The 18,704-nt window shown below is 34.3% G+C and overlaps 2 protein-coding genes across 2 annotated transcripts in view; one reads left to right on the top strand and one right to left on the bottom strand.

The window, feature by feature from the left end:
• Nucleotides 1–1,836: 1,836 nt before the first annotated feature.
• Nucleotides 1,837–8,571, bottom strand: LOC133183464 (protein YIPF4-like). The gene is made up of 6 exons (XM_061318423.1): nucleotides 8,391–8,571; nucleotides 5,346–5,511; nucleotides 4,952–5,123; nucleotides 4,777–4,854; nucleotides 4,519–4,632; nucleotides 1,837–2,253 (listed from the first exon to the last, which is right to left on the bottom strand). The coding sequence occupies exons 1-6, from the start codon at nucleotides 8,554–8,556 to the stop codon at nucleotides 2,116–2,118; spliced, it is 834 nt and encodes a 277-aa protein (XP_061174407.1). The 5' UTR covers nucleotides 8,557–8,571; the 3' UTR covers nucleotides 1,837–2,115.
• A 240-nt stretch (nucleotides 8,572–8,811) lies between these two features.
• LOC133182539 (exonuclease 1-like) overlaps nucleotides 8,812–18,704 on the top strand; it is a 17,915-nt gene continuing 8,022 nt past the window's right edge. Inside the window, exons 1-11 of the mRNA XM_061317387.1 lie at nucleotides 8,812–8,827; nucleotides 10,053–10,239; nucleotides 11,087–11,206; nucleotides 12,647–12,770; nucleotides 13,235–13,372; nucleotides 13,658–13,873; nucleotides 14,042–14,232; nucleotides 14,338–14,434; nucleotides 14,830–15,007; nucleotides 15,135–15,519; nucleotides 17,717–18,304. Of these exons, the coding sequence (XP_061173371.1) occupies nucleotides 10,079–10,239; nucleotides 11,087–11,206; nucleotides 12,647–12,770; nucleotides 13,235–13,372; nucleotides 13,658–13,873; nucleotides 14,042–14,232; nucleotides 14,338–14,434; nucleotides 14,830–15,007; nucleotides 15,135–15,519; nucleotides 17,717–18,304 (2,198 nt within the window). The 5' untranslated portion in view covers nucleotides 8,812–8,827; nucleotides 10,053–10,078. The remainder of the gene's footprint in view (nucleotides 8,828–10,052; nucleotides 10,240–11,086; nucleotides 11,207–12,646; nucleotides 12,771–13,234; nucleotides 13,373–13,657; nucleotides 13,874–14,041; nucleotides 14,233–14,337; nucleotides 14,435–14,829; nucleotides 15,008–15,134; nucleotides 15,520–17,716; nucleotides 18,305–18,704) is intronic.

Genomic DNA, 18,704 nt, shown 5'->3' with positions numbered 1-18,704 from the left:
GGTCATCATTTGAACGAACTTGAATCTACACTACCTGAGGATGCTTCTATATCAATATGACTAAACATAGCTTTTCTGTTCTCGAGAAGAAATATTTTTTCTATATGTTCTCATGTAAAACTTTCGATCCTCCATTGTGGTCCCGCCCTACCCTCGGGGGTCATCATTTGAACGAACTTGAATCTACACTACCTGAGGATGCTTCTATATCAATATGACTAAACATAGCTTTTCTGTTCTTGAGAAGAAATATTTTTTCTATATGTTCTTATGTAAAACTTTCGATCCCCCTATTGGGCCCCACCCTACCCCCAGGGGTCATCATTTGAACAAAATTGAATTTTCACTACCTGAGGATGCTTCCAAATCAAAATGACTAATCATGGCTTTGCAGTTCTACATCAGAAGAAATCTTCCTATATATTTCTATTTCAGACTTTGATCCTCCATCGTGGCCCCACCCTACCCCAGGGGGTCAACAGTTGTACAAACTTGAATCTACACTACCTGAGGATACTTCCACATAAATATGATCAATCAGGGCTTTGCTGTTCCTGAGAAGAAGATTTTTAAAGATTTTTTCTATATATTTCTATGTAAAACTTTGATCCTCCATTGTGGCCCTGCCCTATCCCCAATGGGTCATGATTTGAATAAATTTGAATCTACACTACCTGAGGATGCTTCCATATAAATATGACTCATCACGGCTTTGCTGTTCTTGAGAAGAAGATTTTTAAGGTTTTTCCCATATATTTCTATGTAAAACTTTGATCCTCCACTGTGGCCCCGCCCTACCCCTGGGGTCATGATTTGGACAAACTTGAATCTACACTACCTGAGGATGCTTCCATATACTGGTCAATATGACCAATTAGGGCTTTGCTGTTATTGAGAAGAAGATTTTTAAAGATTTTTCCTATATATTTCTATGTAAAACTTTGATCCTCCATTGTGGCCCCGCCCTACCCCCGGGGGTCATGATTTGAACAAATTTGAATCTACACTACCTGAGGATGCTTCCATATAAATATGACTCATCATGGCTTTGCTGTTCTTGAGAAGATTTTTAAAGGTTTTTTCCAGTATATTTCTATGTAAAACTTTGATCCTCCACTGTGGCCCCGCCCAACCCGGGGGGTCATGATTTGAACAAACTTAAATCTACACTACCTGAGGATGCTTCCACATGAGTTTCATCTTCCCTGGATTTGTGGTTCTTGAGAACAAGATTTTTAAAAATTCCATTTAATTTTTCACTAATTCTTTATTATCTCCCCTTGAAAGAGGGTGTGGCCCTTCATTTGAAGAAACTTGAATCCCCTTCACCCAAGGATACTTTGTGGCAAGTTTGGTTGAAATTGGCCCAGTGGTTCTTGAGAAGAAGTCGAAAATGTGAAAAGTTTACAGACAGACGGACTACAGAGAAAATGTGATCAGAAAAGCTCACTTGAGCCTTCGGCTCAGGTGAGCTAAAAACCGATGCATTGAATTATGTACCTTAGCATAGTCTACTTTACGTGCCAACTTATACTGAAATCAGACTAAAACTGTAGGAGTAGCATTTTGAAAAGTTGTTTTCAGACAATCATATAAGGATGGACGACAGGCATCTTACTATCACATATGCTCTTATGGTCTCTGATCAGTAGAGCTAAAATTACACACTATTTTTTAAAACAGACATTACAAATCAATAGTTATTATAGCCAGTTTTGATTTCACTAACTAATGTATGTTCTTATCTATCTTACTTTAAGATCTTTTCACAACAGTGAAGAATATAAAGTTCTGTACCTTCAAGTGGAAAATTAAAAAAGAAATGTAGACAGTAGGTTCCTTTGTCACAAATATATTAAAAATTCAATGTACATTATTTACATGTATCAAAGTGAAATTGCCATAAAAATTGAAGTTCACAGATTGTCAGATTTATACACGGTTGTAACTGGAATATCTACAATAACCCAAGCTAATATGATCCACCACTTGCACATACTCATATAGATAAAAGCATTATATACATAACAAATTTATAATATAATGTGTTTTTCATCATTGCGAGCATCACTGTCTGTTTTTTATATGACACAAATGAATTTCCCATGATTTGAATCAGGCACCTGTGTACAGGGACAGGAAGTAAATGTAAAGAAGAAAAACTGGATACAGCAATAGAGGGCGCTTCTGTTGGAGCTCCTGAACACATAACAACGATCCAGCACTGTATGCTGCCCACAGCACTCCAAAAAACTGAAATGAAATTTACATGTGCTAAAAATCAAAAGTTTAAATAGATTTAATACAATACCTAAACACAATATTTCATGAGAAATTGTGTGAACATATACTGTACAGTAGATTCCTTATTTTTCGTGAGTACTTATTATCGCGAAAAGGCTCTTTATCGTCAAATAGCGAGAATAATAATTCGCGAATGGATGGTTGATCAAGAGATTTTAAATGGATTTCAGCACCAAAAAAATAAAAGCAAGTAATTTTATTTCGCGAGTGGTGCTTCTCGCAGTTATACGCAATTATAATTCTACAGGACATGTATTATTCATGTCTACATTAAACATCATATTTAAAGAAATATAATGAACAAGCATTCTGAGAGTACAGTTGAACTTCGGTCTCTCAAACACTGATATCTCAAATACCATAGACATCTCGAAGTGATTTGGAAGTTCCAACCCCTCATTCTTTAATTATTTTACCCTGGATATCTCGAATCCTCGGATATCTCAATGTTTTTTCTTGGTCCCGAGATTGCAAGATAATGAGGTTTAACTGTATTGCATAAGCGAAGTTTCCTATCAGCAAGTGTAATCTGGTTTCCCTTAAAATTAAAAAGGCCCTAATTCCATAAAAAAACCATTGAATTGGAACAAAATGTTAACTTGATCTAAACTCTTTAAGGTACACTAACATACCAAAAAATCAGCTAAATATCTGCAGGCATTTAGTTAAAAAAAGTACAGAAAACCAATTGGGACAGAGGGACAGACAGACAACAGATGGACAGACTAGGAGGAAACCTATAGTCCCTCCGGTTTTACCTCTAGGGACTAAAAAGTGGAAATGAACAAGCAAAGACTACAGTCAGTGCATTTACCTTATGAACTTAATTTCACCATGGTTCTATGTTTTGTAATATGTGTATTGTGAGCATCTTGTTTTATAAGTATGTAACAGAGACATGTTTGTGCCTCCAAATAGATCTGATCCCTGGACTTCTGGCATGCCAGTCCAGTGCTCTAAAGGGTTAACCCACTAGCCCAAGCTAGTAGGATGCCATGTATCTTACACTACCACAAGTATATTTTTTAAAGAGAATTTTGAACCACAAGTTAGAGATATGATTAGTTCATGTACATATATTTGTAAAAAAAAAAGGTTCCCTTTCCTTAAATGCCAAACTATACAAGAGGCCCAAGGGCCTAGAATCGCTCTTCTGAGAAATTGTACTATCTTTCTCTTCTATTTTAAGCCTCTTAGTATCCTATATATAAGGATAAAGCTTTAAAATTCTTAAGCTAAAAGAAGCACTCCACTACGACGTCATCATGTGATGTCTATAAATAGGAAAATATGCCTAAATGAAAATGTAGAAAGTTCCACACTACCCCGGGGATAATTCACTTCTGTTTGAAAAAATAATCATGTGAAAACATCTCTGGACCATGAAAAGTGCTGCTAGAATCCTACTCATATGACTGAAGACTTTTCATCAATCCATATTAACCACACAATTCTAGTTGCACTTTCGAAGTTTTGTGGAATACAACTTTTAATATGGACAAAAAAGTATTTTTCAAAGTACTTATTTGGCGCAATGTTGAACTTTTGCAGTTCAGGTCACTGCACACCCTCTATCCATTTTCCAGTCTCTGAGTGAATTTTGTGCCAAGCAGGGCTAAGGGGAGTGAAAATATCTGCAGACAAGCATTTTCACAGATTATTTGAAATGAATTTGACCACTGACATAGAAATCTTATTGATGTTAAGGTCACTCTACACCTTCTTTCCACAGGCACTCTAGAGAAAATCTGCTTCAGAAAAAATTTTACTCATAGAGGTTTTTGACTTTGAACTCTTATCTAGAAAACTGGTTCAAAGTCACTATGGTTTATTATAAGCCAGACTTGGTCAAGGGGAGAGAAAATATGCTCCAGACAAAAATTTTACATACAAAGATTTTTTTCCACCTTGACCATTAAGTTGGTGTAAGGTCACTGCACATCCTCTACATAGGAACTCTATCAGTTAAGTCTAAGCCAGACTTGGTCAAAAAGTTCAATAGACACCTAGCAAGCCTTGCTTCAATTGACAATTAAAAAGATTGAGGAATAAGAATTGGAGAAAAACTGGTAACTAACAGGGCAAGTTATAGAACCTATATTTCTATTAAAATTGTTGAAAGCTGGGTGTGCAACTGTATAGGGTTAAAATTTACAATATGGACATAACAGTGATATGAATTCATATCAGAAGAAGAAGTACAGATTGAGATACCTTGAGTAACAGACTGATGTAGTGAAATCTTCTGAACAGTGGTAATATGGCTGCTGTTATAACCAAAGGTAGCACAGAGTAACCAATGACACCCAGGCACTGGGAATAGCTAACCTGAAACAAACTAATTTACATTATGTTCTGCACTTAATTTTTGTAATTTTATATTTTAAATACACACCTTTTTCATAGAGGCATTTTTCCCTCCTTCAAAACAAATGAGACTGAGATGGAAACATTTTTTTTGGTACTACTAACCTCTCCTCCTAAAACTCTTGCCAATAAGAAAATGATGAGTGACCCACATATCCATATTGTTATAATCCAGGACACCACCTAAATTTAAATAAATGTCAGGTAATGTTTCATTCATGGTTTGGGATGTAAAATCAATGCAGTATAAACACAACAAATAATGACTACACGCATATACCCTGAACTGTCCATACAAGGAAACGAGAGAGTACAGCAGTATGACAACAAGGGGGCCCCAGAAATCTGGACTTTCTCTGACAACATGGCGATTAAATCCAAGCTGTGGCAGAGGAAACAGAACACATCGTAATTTATAGTAAATGTCCTTAGGATCAATGTCTAACTCCTCCCTACAAAAAAATTGAGAGAGTTCTATCAAATAATTAATGTTAAGATTTTCACACAAAAATCTTTTTTTTTTTATCAATTAACTTGATATTTAATAAGCATTACAAAACTGCTGCAACAATCAGGGTATATTGCAATAGCAAGGGTATGTTGCTATTATAAAGTACAAATACACCAATATACTAAATTAATGATAAGATATTGATTGTTCAATTGAGATTTACAGTAAAGGCTTTTGATCTTCTTCATCCAATTCCTCTTCTTCTGTCAGCCAGCCAAAGCCTTTAGATTCCAGGAATTTTGAAGCAGCTGATCTTTTTTTCACACCATAAGGATTTGTCATTGTTTCTCCTTCACTTTTCTGAATTGATCCCTCAACAGGAAGTTTTTCTGTGGTAAAAAGGAAAAAAATCAATGTTCAATCTCATCAACAGTATAGGATTGCCAGTCCTTAAAATCCCAGAACTCACTGTTAGTAACATTTGGGATGGCAGCTTAAAAACAGAGATATAACCCTTGAATTGTGTGCCGTTTTTAATGTGTAATAAATATAACCTCCTCTGAATACATGATACTGAACCTCTCTGATCATTAAATCCTTGTTCAATTGCCTTAAAACATGTTCCTTGACACTGTTTGCCCTATTTCTTATGGATCATATATGCTAAGCCTAATTATTGTTTGCCCTTTGTCCATTTGAGTAGACCATTTTATTTTCATAATGAGATTAATTATTTTTTTTTTGTGGCCTTGGTATAGATTTCTTTTTAAACAAAGTGTAAAAATCAGATATGAATATCATAATAGGGTGAGATAAAAAATGATGTCTGATAAAAATCTACATTGAAATAGTTTTTACTTTAACCCTCTGCAAACAAGAGGCCCATGGGCCACAACGCTCACCTAAGTCACTATGGCCCTGTTCTTCATCAGCAATTTTTTTACCTACCTGTAGGCTACTTATCTTTCATAATATGTAAAACTTAGATTGCCCATTTTGGCACCAACCCACCCCCAGGGTACAAGATTTTGAACAAACTTGAATTTACACTACCAGGATCAACGATAACAGTCGAATCGTAAAAATCGTATGCCTATGTGCCACTATGTTAAACCGCTTTACTTTAAGATATGTTTACTGGTATGCTGGTTGTGTAAATAACACATTCCGAATAAAATACATATTCTGAAGGGATTATTTTACCATATTTATCTAAAAAATAAATATCAACTCGTTATGTGAGTCGAAAGTATGGCATCAAGTTTCTTATCTTGCACTGGAAACATGAAAATATAAAGGTTGCCATTACGAATCAAGCCACCTAGCGGTACACAAATTTTTTCGATTTTCATCCTAAAAGAAAGAAGCATTGTACGTACAACTCATCTCAGGTTGAAGATAAGAAACTTCTCGAATAAAAGAGTTCATCCGGTGACTGAAGATCCCAGCAATTTCAAATGTAAGTACTAATGAAAAATAGGCTTCAGACAAAATTTCATATTATAAATTAATTATGCAATACGAATAAAATGGCATACATTATTTATATAGAATAGACATTCTTGAATCGAATATCATTTGTTACTCATCATATTATGCCTGCGCAAAAGAGCGCTTTTCATCTGATTCTTACGAAGCGACAATTTTTTGGAAGAAGTTATCCCCCTTAGTCACTCTTCAATGTTCAGGGAAACAGAGGAAACTCTACCTGTTTCCAATAAATGATTTTAAAGTGAAGTTTTAATTAATTAATTATCAAAAAAGGTTAAATTTGATCACAGATTATAAAAAATCACATAAAATTTAATCATTTTTTTGGGGAATTAAAAAAAAGAATATATTTTCTGCGCTAATTTTATAAGTGTACAGATCCTTTGCCAGAAACTAGAGAAAGTGAACATGGTGAAATATACCATATTGTCAATGGTAAAAAAAGTTATGAAAATTCCATTTTAACTGTTAGATTACAATCAGCCCTTCTCACAGTTACTATAATTATTTAGTGAATGTCACTGTGATGTACCACAGGACTGTCAGAAACTGAGGGATATTGAATAAAAGGCAAAGTATTTTGTTTATTCTTTATTTTTTCAATGTCAGATTCATTGGATGAATATAAATTCACTTTACAACTTCATTCCTTGACTAACATAAAAACCTTATAATTTTTATATTTTTACATGATATCTTAACAACCTGGAAATACAGAATGAAGTATTATTTACATATATAACTTGCTGAATTCATGTACATGTATATGCTTAATAGCATAGTGCCCTTGTTGAATATAGATTTCTCTTCAGAAGCATTTTATATTTTATTCATTAATACTTCTGATTTTAGCTCACAACAACACTATAAAAATCCTAACAGTATCTCTCCCTCTCTCTTTCCACAGGTATCCTTTTTTAGTACAGCATTGCATACATTGGAAATAAAGCTGTGTTCACCTGTAAAAACTACTATAGAAGATTGGCAAAAGAAAATCTTTAAAAAACTGTTTCAAAAGAATAAAATTATTTCAAAGGTTTATTGCTTTGCTTTTAAACTAAAGAGAATGTGTTTTATTCTTTGACACAAACCTCAGTTTTATCCTGTTCTCTAGGCTATATTATGTTTCATAAATTATAAAATTTTGACTTCAATAAAGTTTGGCGGTAGGTGTCTTTTATATGCCATAACTTTTTAACCACTCAAGATATTAAAATAATTTTTTCACCATGAAGCTGCATTTAAAAGAACCTTTCTAATGATATAAAACATGTAGTTATCAACTTCCTATTAAAAAATCACCTGTTTTCATTACCAGGATACTTCCATATCAATATGACTAATCATGACTTTGCTGAAGAGAAGATTTTTATTTCTAAAGATTCTTTCCTATAGATTCCTGTGTAAAACTTTGATCACCCATTGTAGCCCCATCCTTCCTCTGGGGGTCATGATTTGAACAACTAGATTCTACACTATGTAACGAAGCTTTCACATAAATTTTATCATTTGTTGGTCAGTGGTTCTTGAAAAGAAGATTATTTATCTCCCCTTGAAAGAGGGCGTGGCCCTTCATTTGAACAAACTTAATTCACCTTCACCCAAGGATACTCTGCCAAGTTTGGATAGTTCTTGAGAAGAAAATGAAAATATGAAAAGTTGACGACAACAACAACGACAGACAACGGACAAATTTTAATCTTTGTCTTTTGAGCTAAAAACTGCATTGGAGCAAGTGCCCTGGGCTTATGGAAAACGATGGTGATTTTTAGCCTACCTAACGAGGCTGAAGTTTGTACGAACTGAAATTCTTCAACCGCTTGTACGTAAGGATTATATCCTGATGTGTTTTGAGATTCGAACGACGAACCTTGCTGATCATAATTGTCAAAATTTAAAGTGTAGCTCCCTGTCGATGATGTGGATTGTGAATGAGCCGCCATGTTTGTTGATACGAAAGTTTCGTATAAATCTATATCCTAAGAATTTTCTGTTGAAAGTCTAAGAATGAATTCATTGATATATTTAGCCTTTAAAGGAGTTTTTACACACTAAAAAATTTTAAGGATGCTAAAAATAAGATAAAAAAAGAAATCCGAAACTATGACAAAAAATTGCGGGAAATTACATTTTGGAGAAGGAGATCCATTTTCATGAATCTTGACAAAAAAAGAACCTAGCTTACATGGGATCATTGTCAAAAATCAGAATAAGGTAAAATAAAGAAAATAAAAGACACAGCATAAGAAAGCAGTAGACTTGGTAGATAGTAAGAAATTTTCCACACGTATTCTGGGAAATGTTCAAACTTTAGATCTATATTATATTTGCACTAATTTAGTTATGGACAATGCAGGTATATGTTACGAATTGTCAACAACGATATCCATACATTCTGAGCCTTAAGAAGTTCCAAGCATTTGATTAAAATCAGTCATTTCAGTATTTTTAATTATGACTTAAATAATTAACCTAAACAAAGAAATATTGTAATATGAAGGGTGAAAATGATGATCTAGAGTAGGATTTGAACTTAGTGCCCGTCATGGATTATCCATGCTTTTATATTATAACATTAACTCTATTGTGGTGTCATAATGCTTTACTTTACATTTCTATAGATAATAACAAGTCTCTTTATAAACCACTATATGATCAAGACGTGTTTTTATACCTTTCCTATACATTCCGCAACAGCCCCTAAACTCTAGATAGGAAACCTACCAACTGAGCTGTCTGGTGACTTTACCAACTCTATCCTTCCTACTAAAATCCCCCCTCCCCAAAGAGTGAAAGACACCAAGTCACTACCCAGACTGATCGATCCCCAGGCAGGTTTTTCTACTGGTATGGTACCAAATGTAACAGAAAAGTGAAAAAAATGCCCCAGACCAAAATTCAAACACAGACCCATTCATTAAGAAGTTCAAAAGGAGACTCTAAACACCTCTGGTTTTTGTATAGCTAAGTGTCAATATTACCAATTAGCTTAAGAGTTTCCATTGTTTGGTCTGAATCTACATCCCTCAAATTAAAAAAGAAAAAATCCAACATACAACCAACTGGGGTAAAGAGTTATTCCACTAGCTAGTGCTAGTAGGGGTGTGGCTTCCCCATTTACAACTCAAACATACTTTTAATTTTTAATCATTTGCAAAAAGAATCATTTTTCATCCCCTAAAATATATCTAGGAATTGAATCATTTGACAAGAAAGTGTGACTGACAGATACATCAACAGTTTTCATCTTTCTTTAGATTTTGCAGTTTTAATTAAAATATCTGGTATAGCTGATGGAATGTAACTGTAATAACATTATTTGTAAACATTGTTTTCATTGAATCAAATCACAAAAATTTCAAATCCATGTTTTTTTAATTCTGATTTCACTTAATATATATTTTTAATAATCTTATGACGATTTTACATTCTTCCACAGTGGTGGTGTTTTTTCCATTGTAAGAGATGGGTGTTACAGGATTATTGCCCTTTCTGAAGAAGATCCATGTTCCAGTAAACATTGCAAAGTTTGAAGGCTGCACTGTGGCAATAGATGCATATTGCTGGCTTCATAAGGGGGCTTTCTCTTGTGCAGAGAAACTAGCTCTTGGGGAGCCTACTGACCAGTAAGTTTGTAGTGTCATTAGCCAACAAACATAGCTTATTAAGTTTATAGAGCCATAGATACAGCATGGGCTTCATATTGCAATATATTGAATCCAAAACAGATTTCAAATGCATTGTAGGAGGGTTAGAAGTAAACAGTTTTGTAGTATTGTTTTTAGCTCTACTGGTCAGATACCAGAAGAGCTTATGCGATAGTAAGGAGTCCATCGTCTGTCTGTCTGAGTGTCTGTAAACAATTTTTCTACTACTCCTCCTACAATTTTGATCTGATTTAAAATAACTTGGCACACAAGTAGATTACACTAAGATACAAAATTCTGTATGTTGGTTTTTGATTTTGATGAAGGATGTTGCCATGGTTACTAAAAATAGAAATTTCTGTGAAATACTTTCAAAACACTACTCCTCCTACAGTCTGGTCTCATTTCAATAGAACTTGGCATGCAAGAAGACTATAATGAGATACATAATTCTATTTATTGGTTTTTGATGAATGATGTTACCATGGTTAATGAAAGTTAAAATTTCTGTAAAATTCTTTCAAAAGGCTACACCTCCTATAGTTTTAGTCTGGTTGCAATAAATCTTGCCACAAAAAGAGACTAAACCAAGTATCACTTTTTTGTTTATTGCTGATGCAAAGTTTCAAGTCCAAGTGTTACTTTTCTCTTCCTTTGTTATAAGTTCAAACAAGTGGAGATACAGTCTCATCAGAGACTTCTTGGTTGTTTTTTTTTTTTTGAAACTTTGCAATACAATGTTACATTCATTAACAATTTTTTTTGGTTAGTTACGTATAACAATAAATTAATTGACAATTTTTACTGCATTTATTTTGATTGTCAGATATGTATATTACTGCATGAAATATGTGGAAATGCTTCTGAAGAAGAATATTAAGCCTGTGCTCGTGTTTGATGGTTGTCACCTTCCTTCCAAGCAGGAAGTGGAAAAGACTCGTAGGGAGTGAGTAGATATGTTTTGATGGATTAGAATTTCTGCAGTTAGGTATGGAAATTTTAAGCTTGTTTGAAGATTAAGCACATAAATGAAGAGGCATGATTCTTCATAAAGATTTCATTTACTCTTGTGGCAGAGATGCAATATCTTCTTATTTCTTGTTGGAATGAGAGGGAAGTTGTTCAGGCGACCATAATTTGATTTTTAGTTTTACGTATTTTTTTCAAGAAAGGTCAAGTTGGAGGACGAAGGGAAAAAAAAGGCAAAATTCACAGTTTATTATTTATTGATACATAATTTTGTGAAGTTGCGGCATTTTATATAACTGTCATGTAACCTTTTTTTTTTTTTTTTGGTGACACTATTTTCCAACACAGTCTGTTGTTTTGCATTTGATGAATTGTTAATCAGGGATTTATCAGCCTATTTTTGGAAATGCCATTTTTGGGGAATTGAGAAAAAAGTTGAATGTTGCTTAAATCATATACTCAGGTGTATTTCATTTAACATTTCAGCATGAACTCTAATTTGGGCAACCAAACAGACAATTAAATATGATCCAACTTCATCATACAAAATCAATTATGAATAATAAACTAATAAAAGTAAAATTGACTTCAATAACTAAGTATAAAGTATTTATACAACTTAGGGTAGTTCATGTGTGTATGAGATTCCAATTTAGGTCATTATTGAATCTGTTTCTGGAGATTATAAACCTCCTGCAAAAAATTATACCAAGTACACATTTTCTAAAAGTCCTCTTTTAATACATGTATGAATTAATGCATTGAAAATATATTTTTCTCTCTGAAATAGTGCCTACAGTCCTTACCATACATTCGTAGATCAATTGAATAAGTGGAAATAACTTAATAAATATATATAATTACACAATATCACCATTTTCAGAAAAACAGAGGAAATTCGGATTAAAAGTTGGTGATGTTTTAACAGTATTTTTAAACGTGTTATGACTTTACCTTTGCTAAATGAGTTAAATAGATGAAAATTACAGACAATCTGACAATTTTACTTTGTGTTTTTCCAAGATAATTAATTCTAAAAGCATTGTTCACCTATTGGGAAAAAGACTGCCAAATTGGAAAAAAACAGAACTCATTTTCAATTGGGAATGGGGACGAATTTCAGCCCCTGAAAAGGTACTGATAAATCCCTGAACTGTTTGAAAGTGCAGTTTGGTTTTTGAAAACAATGAAACCAATCCAACAATGTCCAGCATTCTGCACACGTTTTTATGTATCTGAATGATTTTCTATTATAAAACACAGGTTTTGACACGAGCGGCTTGAAAAATTCCAGATTTTTTTTTTTTTTCAAAATGCAAATTTTTAGAGTCGGCGGATCCGTAAAACTAAAAATCAAGTTGTGGTTGCCTTATAATCTTAAAGAGCAAACATAACAGATATGAAATTTCTTTTATAGAAAGCGTGACATCAACAGAAAGAAGGCAGCCCAGTTACTGAGAGAGGGTAAAAGGGCAGAGGCCAGAGAATGTCTTCAGAGATGTATTGACATCAGTCCAGACATGGCACTACAACTAATGAATGTACTAGACATTTATACTCAGTATTGACATAGTATATGTACATGTATGTTTAGATGTAACTCAAATTTATGTGAAATACATTCAGTCTCATGAATCTGATAGATTTTCTTAGGCCTTTTTCTGTTAAGTCCATAAATATTATTATATAGAGTTTTCCATAGACATTTGTAGAAATATCAAAGTGAGGTAAAAAAGATTTTCTCTACATTTGTATTTTTAGGTTGAATCGGGTGACAATCCTTTGTATTTTTGTCTGTGATTGTGTGTCATGTTATGCATTGGGTTTTTTTTCTTCACATTTTTGACTTTTTACACTTCTGAGCTAGAAATGACAAAACACACAAGGGATACAAAGCTTCCCTTATTGAAGATTAGAACCAATGTAGTGTTTTCATTTTACATGTACTTAATTTTTTACACCTTTAGTCTGTTATAGCTCTCTATTACATGTATTTCTATTGCAGGCCTGTAGAGCCCGAGGTGTAGATTGTATTGTAGCTCCCTATGAAGCTGATGCCCAGCTGGCCTATCTCAATAAGTGTGGTATTGCTCAGGTGATCATCACAGAAGACTCTGATCTGTTACTATTTGGCTGTGAAAAGGTATGTCAAGATGAAATGGTACACAGCTGCTAGTGGAATATACTGTTTCATAAATATAAACATGCATATGCAATTGTACTCTACCATTTCATAAAATGTGCTAGTCTTTAAACCAACAGAACTAAAAAAAAATCTTTTCTTTACACAATTCCTGGAGGGCTAGGGGTAACTTTCCTCTGGTTTCCATATGAAAGTCTTGAATATTTTACTGTTTATATCAAGTAAGTAGCAAATCATGTTAAATAATTTTGTTTAAATGTAAAATATAGTTCCAACACATTACAGGTGCTGTTTAAGATGGATCATTTTGGGAATGGTGTTCTCATAGAGCAGAGTCGATTAAATGAAGTGATGGAGATACAGATTGGGTTTTACACTTTTGAGAAATTCCGTTACATGTGTATCCTCTCTGGCTGTGATTACCTGTCGTCTTTACCAGGAATTGGACTGGGAAAGGCAGCAAAAGTCTTTAAGCGTGCAAGACAATCGGATCTCAAACTGGTAAAAAACTGAAATTTAAACTCTGACTTATGACTCAACCAAAATTTCTGTAATTGTATTTTGTTATGATGCATTGCATGTTTTTGATATCTTTTTAACTTGTAGAGCACAGAAAAGTCATTGAGCTGTAACCCTTATTCACTTGACTGAATTTTTCCTTTTTGACAGCTGTTGAAGAAGTTTCCTAGTACTTACCTGAACATGTCCCTGACAGTTCCAGAGGAATATATTGAGGGATTTATTCGTGCCAATAACACATTCCTTTATCAGTTGGTCTATGATCCTATTCAGAGGAGGTTGCGTCCCTTAAATTCTTACGAAGAGGGACTGAATGCTAAACAGATGCACTATGCAGGAGCGTATCCTTAAAATCATTTTGTTAATTAGAAGCCTAATATTGAAAATAATCTAACTGAGAGCAGAGGTGAATTTAAAGCTGGAACATTCTCTTTAACAAATAACAGACTGATTCCACAAGATCTGGCATATCAAATAGCTCTAGGGAATATCAACATTTACACCAAAGAAAAGTTTGCCGACTTTGATCCAGACACTTATGTGGTGAGTTTAGGAAGATAACAACTTGAATTTGTATTTTAAATTCTGAGAATTTTTTTATTTAATCATATAGTGAAAGTTTTCTAATCCAGATATTGTGTATTCTGAAATCTTTCCTAATATGATAAAAAATTTTAAGTCCCATTTGGTAAATTTAATTGTTTTGAAATGTTAACTTATCCAAAATGTTGTTTAATCCGGCCAATTTCTTAGGAATCAAAGGTGTCCAGATAAGACAAGTTTTACTGTAATGAGATTCAGATGTATGATTAAGAAATGATATAACTATGTACTTTAAGTTATTTCCTAAAATCTATAATGCTTTTCTGACATAATCACATATTCTTAGTTTTAAAGCTACCGGTAGTAAGATGTAGCTGTTTTCTGTATATTTAAAGCCCTCAAAAGCCAGTAAGAAAAAGCCTGAACAGCTGCACCGACTGAGTGTCTGGGACAAAAACTACAGAATCAGACCTAAAATAGAGCTAAGAGAGGTACAAAATATTGAGAGACCTAATCTTCTAGGTAAAGAGGTCATAGTGAAAGATACTTTCCATCGAAAAAGGCCATCTCCAGGTAGAGATTTTTAATGTTTATTATTTACATTAAAATTTTGAGAGAAAGTCTATTTGGTGGAAACTTTCAAGGACAGTCCACTTGGTACATGTACTTGATAATTTAAAATTCCATTAATTTATTTCAGAAGATGATAAAAATGTTAAGTCTGATAAAGAATTGGCCAATATGTACCTGGAAGAGAATGAAGAAAATTCCCCATCCCCACCATTCCATAAGAAAAGGCGGAGAACTTCTAGTGACTCTGAAGAGGAGCTCCCAAAGAGTCCAGTGAAGAAGTTCCGAAAACTTTACATGTCACCTAACAAAGTGCAATTTTTTGACTCCTTAAAAGATGCTGATCAGGATGCTTGTGAAATCTCTCCATCAAAGGCTCAGATCAGTGAGAGAAAGGTTCCTAGTTCCCCACAGCAGTGTCCAAAACCATCTCCCATAAGAAACAGGTTTGCTGTAAACAGTGAAAAGAAGGAAAAATTTAACATCAATGCCTCCAAGGATATAGTCAAAAGCAGGTGTGTACATGTAAAACATTGAGTCTTATACCCCATTCATACGACACGATTTGCATACTTCAGTATATTTTACACATATGCAAATTTACTTACATGTGCAATTTGTGTCGTATTAACGGATTTGCTCATATGCAAATTCTGCACAGTTGAGTAAATTTGCACCTGGTCAGGACAAGGTGCAAATTAACTTTTGCATACACGTTGTCGCAAATTATTTGCTCCAGTGTGTAAATTTTGTCATATGAACATGCAGCAAATTTACTTATGTAAGTTTTTCGTCTTGTGTATTGTATCAATCTCCATTTTAAGCATTGCTACTGTTGTGTATGCATTGGCGTGTAAAATATCAGTCGGTAACATGGCGGCTAGAAACCAAAGCTCTAAAAATGCGGATTTTCAATGGTCATTCTTGCTCTACTTAAACTATAGTTGAAAGTGAATTTAGTTTTTGTAAAGGTAGAACTGCTGGTGTATGGCTTCAAAGGCCAAAGTCTTCAAAGGATACGCTGGGTCGCCGAGAAGTACTACTGTCTAGCATAGTACTTTCTCCAAATTGCTTTCTCCACTTTGGAAACAAGAAGGCATTATCTCCTGTAAAATAAATTTTTGAATTTGCAAAAAAGCGGGTATCATGAACCCTTCCGGGAAAACCTATTTTTATGTCTCTAAAGGTATAGCTGTGGTCGCAAACACCCTGCAGATTAAATGAGTAGAACCCCTTTCTGTTCAAGAAGTCTCCATGTGAATGCTTTGGAACAATGATAGGAATATGCGTGCATTAATCACCTCACCACAGTTTAGCCCTTTATGACTTTCTTCATCCTTTTTTCAGCTTTAAAGTGAATCAGGCTACTAACTGACAGATAAGTAGATGTTACAGGGATGTCAACAACCTCTTTAAAGTCGGCATTTTATAAATATTTCGTATGAAGTATTTTCCTTTCGAGTTATTTCCCCTGGCCACCATCTTGGGGGTCAAACTAGTAAATTTTCCTCTTTGACCAACCAATTTTAAACTTGTATGGCACAAAAATCTTTAAATTACTTAACTTATGAATTAAAGGAACCTTTTGTTAACATAATTCGTAAGAAAAACTTTGCCTCATTATCCAGTATGACAAGTTTAAATTGGTTGAATAATGAAGGAATCTGGGCTTGTTGACGTCCAGTATGGAGACCGATGGAAAATAACTCAATGGTGACTATAATGCGATTGTTAGCAAATATAACCTATCTCTGGGTCATATTTTGGCTGATTTGTTTCAAACCAATTGTTAGGACTTTGTTTTATACTAATTTGACTATAGAATGTTCCGTCTACCTGATCATTATATAGGTCTGACGGCGGGTGTGACCGGTCAACGGGATGTTTTCTCCTTGTAGGCACCTGATCCCACCTCTGGAATTACCAGGGGTCCGTGTTTATTCCCTCTTCACATATTTGTATTGTATAAAGATTTTTGAGATCGATCACAGTTTGTTATCTTCACCATTTTCATTCTCCTGGAAAATACACATATTCTTCAACAGATGTTCCATAATAAACTTGATGTTCGCAATCAAACACGGTAGATTTCTCAACACCAAAAGATTTCCAATCGTCCTTTATTCCGCTGAAGACGCTAACCAGTAGATGGTAACAGCCACCTTAATCAGGGACCAAAGCAATTTCCGACTTTTCACAAAGTTTTAAGAAATTTTCCTTCTTTTTTCGAAAATTCTCAAACCAATATTCGTCCTTAAAGTTGTTTAGAACGGTTCGGTCTGCCAATCAGTGGATCTGACTTTTCTTCCAGTTTCCTTCTGGAACATTCAAAAGTTAGTCCCATACCCAAATAGTAAGGAAATACCCCTTTTCTGTGAAAATTCACAAATCTGAATCTGTCCATCTCTTTTTTTTAAATGACAATATGAGGGTTTATTTACAGTACATAAAACTCGTCTGAACGCATAGCAAATTAATTTTTACTTATGTGTGTAAATTAACTTATGTGTGAATTTGCACACATAAGTAAATTTTCGTCGTATGAATGGGGTATTACTTATACATTGAAATCCCCCCCCCCCCTTCAAAAAAAAGGAATTTTATGTTCTAAAAAGGGTTTGTGTAATGTTATCAAAATTTTTGTATATTTTTACTTTTTGTGCATACTTTCAATAATTTGAAGTCATTGAATGTGTAGTGATCTTGTTACAGATTTTTTGCTCCACCTGTCGAAATTCCAAAACCTGAAACCTGTACTGAGAGTAAAGTGGATGAAGGGAATGAGAGGAGTGATGATTGGACAGAACAAGAAAGGAATGAAAAAGAAGGAATGTCAAACAATTCAAATTCACTGGCATCAGAGCCAGATGAAACAGAGAAAAACAGGAAAATAAAACAAAGTCCTTCAACAGCAAAACCCTCCCCTGGCTCAGTATTCACTTGGTCCAAATTTAAATTCTCAAAGATAAACAATATTGCTAGCACAAAATCAAACAAAGTGAATTCAAGTTACAAGAAAGTGGTATCGGAACCATGTCTTTCAAATTACTTTTCCTCAAAATCAATGGAGAATAATTCGGAGGTGCTGTCAAACAAGCGGCTTCAGCATGTTGAGAGTTGTGAAGATATGGGCAGCATTCAGGACTCTCTGAGCCAGGCTAGCTCTGTGTCCTACAGTCAGGAGAGTGGTGCCTATAGTATTGACCTTGACTGCTTCCCAGACAGCCAGGAAGTACAGATTATATCTGAGGAATATGAAGCCCAGAAAAGTAAAGAATCAGAATTCTCAAGTCAGGCAAGGTCTTACTGATATTTATATATTATGTAACAAAAAATAAGTCTCTGTAGAGAAGTGGTGGGGGATTAAAGACTTCTCAGTGGAAATAGCAGTTACTCAGATTGCCTTACAGTGATATACTGGACCCATTGAATGTTTGTATCCTCAAATAGATTACTAAGGCTATCGTTAAATTTTAAGCTCTAATGAGCAAAGGCTCAAAGAGCTAATGCTATGGCCATTTGTGCTGTGTGCATAAACTTTTTAGAATATGGGTCATAACTCAAGAACGACTTGGCCAATTATTGTCAAATTTGTCACAGGGTATCCTTGGCCCAAGGGCTCCTGTTTATACTAAAACTAGGGTTGTGACCCTTAAACAAGGTGAGATAATTAGGAAAATAGAAACAAAAGTACTGGTTG

This window comes from Saccostrea echinata, unplaced genomic scaffold, assembly GCF_033153115.1.
Source record: "Saccostrea echinata isolate AGI-Se365-2 ecotype Australia unplaced genomic scaffold, CSIRO_AGI_Sech_v1 ptg000009l, whole genome shotgun sequence".
Classification (NCBI taxonomy): Eukaryota; Metazoa; Mollusca; class Bivalvia; order Ostreida; family Ostreidae; genus Saccostrea; species Saccostrea echinata.
Note: the sequence above shows the minus strand (reverse complement) of the source record. Positions and strands in the feature narration are given on the sequence as shown.